Raw genomic sequence first — 6291 nt, forward strand, 5'->3', positions numbered from 1 at the left:
CTCTGACTCTGATAACGTTGATCTCGACAGCCATGAGCAGGCCGTACAGGACCACGAGCAAAGCTGTGATACAGAAACGGAGATGTTGCACCCCCAAGCTCGCCTCTGCAAACTTCCATAACTTTATCATCTTGGTGATGAAAGCCAGAATCCAGTAAATAAATAAAGCTGTGAAAGTATTTCTGAGGTTAGGTCTCATTCTCATACAGAATCCCACGGAAAAAAACTAAATTTGATAATAGCTAAAAATATGGATCGACCATTACATGTTGCCAAGCAACAGACAGAATGAAAGTGTTTTATGTAAATTAGAGGACCCGGACCAACTGTTGTAAGTTATGTAAATAATGAAACAACCACACTCAAAGAACAATTTAGTATTAACTGCCAGCATCACATTTGAATAGTGAAATGGCCATTGACTTACCAAGCAGCAGTTTGGGGAAATTGGCTGTTTCTATATTGTGATAATATACGACTGATGTCGTGGCCGCTATGAAGCCCATCAGCGCTGGCATGAAGAGGTGCAAGTGATTGGACTCCATCTGCCTGAAATACACATTCATACACAAAGACATAAACCTAAATGCATAGCGGTCGGTCATAAACACACAAATAAACGGAAACCCACGTATTGGAGACGATTCCCTCTGCGATCTCGCACACGTGCACAAACAGCAGTGTGAAGGTGAGGATCCAGCGCAGGTTGTGGCCTGGGAAGTGCAGCCAGGTGTTATGGTGGATCTGCACTTTTGAACTCTGGCTACCCCAGCCTGGACACAAAAACATGCTTTACATCACTTCAACATATCTTTATTTTCAAATGTATTATCTGAACCACATGTTGAGAGGCTGGCAGACATCAGAGACTTGTGAACATGTCTGGCAGCATGAAACTTGTTTTATAATTGTATCATTTTATTATTCCCGTGTGTATCTAATATAATATACAGTTAATAATTACTTTTTCCTAGACGTTTGTTAATCGGCACTTTGTATCCGTCTCCGCCTGTCTCGTTCATTCGTTGTTTTCCTTTCTTTGGCTAATAGTGTTATAATTCTTCTATAGGAAACATTTTTTCATTATGAGATAGGGTATAATGCTTACAGACCGAATGAGGAATGGCAGTGACACCATTACGGCGTCAGCGTAAAGCATTTTGCCAAGGTTTTAAGTAAAGGCTCTTAAGGGAACCGATACAGATAATGAATTGGCCCAAGTAGGTCTGATACCGTGTCTAGGTCCCACAGCTTCTGATGACATGACGGCTGTCATAAACAACCAGGGCGTCACAATTTAAGAATCGACTTCCTTGCAATTTGTGAGTTGGAATTGGAACTGAATTGGCTACACTCCAGAGGAAGTTGAATTGGAATGACAAGAACAGGATTTCTTATTACTGAACTGTAATACAAAGAAATTCACACATCACACAACAGGTGCTCAGTTTAAGCTTAATATTGTGTGGCTCTATATATACACCCACATTTACACACACATATGCACACACACACACACACACAATATTTTCCCCCCTGTTTAACCACACCTATATCTTACAATCCTTCTTAACGTCTTTAAGGATAATTTATTTGAAAATATAGTCTGTATTAAATTCTGAATGGAACCAAAAAATTCAGTTTCACAAACTGCAAAGCATGTGCATGGAAAAAGACAAGGGCATTCATACCAATGAAGAGGATAGGGAAGGTGATGAAGAGAAGAAATACATGAGGGACGAGGTTGAGGGCATCCACGAAGCAGCCGTTGTCCAGGACTCCATTGTCCACACTGTAGGCATTACTACCCCTGTCGTTCCCACAGAAAGACAAGGCCATGTCACCTGTGTCTAAATTAAAAAAAATAATAAGAAGAAAAAGTTGATTTCAAAAATTTTGATTTTCATTCAAAGAAGTTAAATGTAACCCCAAAAATAAGACATGTAATAAAAACAAATCAAGTGTGCATTTAACCTTACTTAGCTTTGAGCCCACTGACAGCACTGAAAGCTATATTATTGATTATGAGGTCTGGCATAGTATTTGATTACATTGATCCACTGCTACCAATCAGTTTAAGAGCAAGATTAACAAACACTGCAGTGCCTGTACCCATCAGCCATCTCATTTACCAAAAAAAGTTTCATTTCTCATTCAGGAGAGCTGCATTATACAACACAACAACCAGTAATGTTTGCTTGTGCGGAATATACTCTGGTAGATTGAAGATTGTATGCTGTATGTCCTCCGGTGACCCATCACAGTGTGTTTTTTTTCTGCAAAGGATTATTTTTGACAAACCTATTTTAATTATTTTAACATTTTTAAATTATATTAAAATATCTATATTCTGTTTACATTATATCATCATGATATCACATATATATGTATCACCACATTAGAGGAAATATATATTTTTTATTTATGTATATGTGGCTGAAATGATAGTTGTCTTTCATTTTAAATTGACACTTATCGGCATGTACGTGATCATTTTTTTATGGATATATTTATCAATATTAGAGGCATATAATGCTATATGCTGTGAAAGCATTCAATAATGCATAATTGTTTCTGCAACCAAAAGTATCCGATAAAAGGGGCTACCAAGAAAGAGAGTAGCATTCGGCTGGTCACGTGATCACAACACCAAGAGGCGAACCTCCATGTAAAATAAAAATGATTTTATTAAGCTACTGATATGTCAGGGCTCTTCACACCATAGTTTTATAACAATTACTTAGTGCAGATTTAATATACTCTAGGACTTAAAACTCATGTATGGTCTTCTATTATTATTATCTATTAATATTAACAAACTGTGCTACAGTGAGCAAATATGCATTGCTAGGTCTTGTTTGAGATGAAATGATGTGAATTACAAAGTAAATACCCATGGCAAGTGCATCAAATAGAATAGTCTCCTGTAACAAACTCATTCATACCCATCGCTTTACATCGCTTTCAAATCCTTCCACATGCTCATTGACAGCCTGACGTTGTCTTTTCTCAACTTTTAATTGGCATGAATATACATAAAATAGTAAAACCCACAGTGACAGTCATATATGATTATTAAACAATCACTTACCGGAGTTATTGCTCTGCTTTAGCAGCTTTTCATGCCCGTTGCCTGGTGTTAGAGAGAGTAATTCACAGGGAATATTATTTTTAGCAGCGGAGTATCAGCTGCTCATGGTCTCGCTCTCCCTCTTGCTCTTGGATCGTATTTCCAAACTTGAACAGGAATGTTGGCATGAATATGGACCGTCCTGAGAAAATAGAGATCGACTGTGACACTGTGGCTGCGTCTCAAAACCTTGCGAGATGCCTGCCTACACAGGGGTGATGCCCAAACGTGATGTCCAGGTAAGCAGAGGGAGAGGGGAAAACACAAGAGTTGAGACAGATAGTAATGTTTCAATTAGTGGCCGACCAAAAAGCGTTTTTTTTAAGAAAGAAAATGTATATTATATAAATGATAACAAATAAGATACAAAATTGATTGAATAAATAAATACTTATTTTACATTTTCAATATTTACTTAAAATTCTAATTATTCTGTGCATCTGTAGATGTCATGATGTAATTTAATAGGTTTAATATCAATTATTTAACAGAATTATTTTATTGTTGTTTTTTTTACACATAGGCTAATTTAAAAATGTAACAAAAAACATTAACATAAAAACAATTTATTAAGTTAAAAGAAAAACGTTTAATTTCTGATTAATTCCTAATGAATATTTTATTAAGTGAGTCCAACATGTCCATAAACAGTTACATTTTACAACCACATCCTGGCCAAGTACACCTTTTGCTCACTCTGTTTCCGGAATAGTGCTTCAGTCCCAGTTGTTTTCCCAGCATGCACAGGGGCATGAATGGTTATGGTAGCATCTTTGAATGTTTGCCAGTTTCTCATCATGTTTAGAATTTTCTTTTCTTGTGGATGTCATTGTTCTATTAATTTTTGACCCCAGGAGTGTTTATGTGCACATGCATTCTCCTATCCGTGAACATTATATAAAAAAGAGATACTTATTAATAAACAGTCAAAACATAAACAATAGCATAACTCTTTAAGATGATACAGTCTAATGTTTAGTTACTTTATTACAATTACAAATTGTTATAGTATCCTTTTTGCTCATTTTACATGATTCAATTTTAAGGAACTCAATTGATGTTACTTGCTCAATTATAGACATGTGTAATATCGTTCATAATTACCACGTTTTTGAGTAGGCTAAATACTGTACAGTGTCGTCTACTGTAATAGCTACACCGAAGTCACATGGCTGTTGCCTCGATAAAACAAGTTTACCTGACAAAGAAACTAAAGGAAATTTAATCTCGATTTAACCTTGTTCGGATGTTTTACAAAACGGCATATCTCTACATGAGCCCAGTGACAAATTCATGCAATTCGGTTAATGAAAACGACCGAGCGTCAAAATACAATTATAATGCAACGTAACAATAACATATCCATAAAAGGCCATTGCAAATAAGACCCAAGCAGTCAGCGTTATTCATCAACCTTTGAGATTTGAATGAATGAATTTAAGATGTAGGCTAATGCACCAAGGCTGCGGACACACTCACCTAGATGCCTCCGATTGTAGTTTTTGTCATCGACACTTGCCGTAAACCCTCTCCGACATCAGATAGACACTGAACCCGATGGTTGTTGTATCTCCGTGTCCTTTCGGTATTGAAGAAAGCGCGCATCAGGGCTTCGGCATAGCGTTGCTATGGCGTCAGATATAAAGGAGGGATGCCCGTGCACGAGCGTGTCTCCTCCTGATGTAGGTCACATTAAGAATAACGGGACCATACCTAAGATTCAGTGGCAGGTGCATAGCCTACTACTCAATAAACTAAAGAGGGTTTACTGGTGGCTTGGTAGCTAAAAGAAAGAGAAAATGTGGTACATTACGCCACATAATGATACGATGCATAATAATGATTTCATTCACTAGGGCCTGGGGGTGTGTAGATTTCGTGTATGGACCCAGGACCCAGTGGCAATAAAATCTAAAAACAGTCGTTCTGCATTGTATTCTCAAGGCAGTTTCCTCTTAGTTTGCTGCTTGCATTTATTTTAATGACCCTCCAAAATAGTAACCATATCAGCTCATGCGGTTTCTATTCCTCAGGGAAGAACAGTCTCGTGGGAGTTGTAGTTTTTTTATTCACGTTTGTAGTTTTACTACAAATTCTATCTATCTATCTATCTATCTATCTATCTATCTATCTATCTATCTATCTATCTATCTATCTATCTATCTATCTATCTATCTATCTATCTATCTATCTATCTATCTATCTATCTATCTATCTATCTATCTATCTATCTATCCATCTATCCATCTATCCATCTATCTATCTTCTTAAACATCCAACTATCACAAATAAAACAGCAACTAACTAATGAAAATATCTGATCAGAATCAGGGCAGTGAGAACTTTAACTGATTTGACTGGTTTCATATTTTATAATTCATTATTTTTTTGTCTCATTTACTTCCACAGCCACATTATTAATACCAAACCATATGGTTTGTGTTAATTTTAGAAAATAAGATGTGCGAAGTAAGTAGCACATGTGACAAATGTCACACAGATTTATAAACGTTGGTTTACTTTCCTTATAAATGAACTGAAAATATCATTAGATTAATCACAATAGTCTGTTACTTTTTTTAGGCTTTAGCAAAGCAAAATGAAAATGTTGACCACTGGGGTATGCCACTAGGTTGCATGTGCAAAATGTTAAGGATCTTCAAAGCCAATGATTGACTGATGTTGGGACTTCATGGGAAGCAGGACCTCTATTCCAGAGGGGCCGAACTCAAAGGTCACAGATGGTTTGGAGACGGAAGTGTGATGAGAACTGCTGCAGGGTGAATGTGCATGTATATGACTGAGGGAAGTGAGGGTGTGTGAGAGGTTGAAGAAGCGCTGGGTTTGTATGGGGATTATGGAAAGTGTTTGTGTGTGAGCGTGTGTGTGCAAACAGTCACTTCCCCTGTGTTTCCCTAGAGACCAGAAGGGATCAGTCCTAACCCAGCCTCTCCCCCACAGGAAGTAGTACAGGATGCAGCCCATGTGTGAGCCATCAAAGGCCCTGTGGTGACACCCAGAGCCTGGGACGAGGTGCTGTGACTGGGGACAGAGTGGTGCATTTGAGGCTGAAGGATTCTGGAGGCCAGGGGGTCAAACACAACTTCTTTGAGAAAGATTCAGTTTCCCATAACTAAGCTGAGAATCGGCAGTTTCCACAC

The 6291-nt window shown here is 37.7% G+C and overlaps 1 protein-coding gene across 6 annotated transcripts in view; it reads right to left on the bottom strand.

The window, feature by feature from the left end:
- abcc9 (ATP-binding cassette, sub-family C (CFTR/MRP), member 9) overlaps positions 1–4844 on the bottom strand; it is a 36032-nt gene extending 31188 nt beyond the window's left edge. For all 6 annotated transcript variants that reach the window (XM_056235725.1, XM_056235726.1, XM_056235724.1 and 3 more), the window contains exons 1-6: positions 4610–4844; positions 3092–3272; positions 1692–1850; positions 632–773; positions 428–549; positions 2–168 (exon numbers count right to left, since the gene is read on the bottom strand). In XM_056235725.1, coding sequence (XP_056091700.1) covers positions 2–168; positions 428–549; positions 632–773; positions 1692–1839 — 579 coding nt within the window. In that variant the 5' untranslated portion in view covers positions 1840–1850; positions 3092–3272; positions 4610–4844. The remainder of the gene's footprint in view (position 1; positions 169–427; positions 550–631; positions 774–1691; positions 1851–3091; positions 3273–4609) is intronic.
- Positions 4845–6291: the final 1447 nt, after the last annotated feature.

Source organism: Rhinichthys klamathensis, unplaced genomic scaffold (genome assembly GCF_029890125.1).
Source record: "Rhinichthys klamathensis goyatoka isolate OS25496 unplaced genomic scaffold, OSU_Roscu_1.1 h1tg000430l_1, whole genome shotgun sequence".
NCBI classification, from domain to species: domain Eukaryota; kingdom Metazoa; phylum Chordata; class Actinopteri; order Cypriniformes; family Leuciscidae; genus Rhinichthys; species Rhinichthys klamathensis.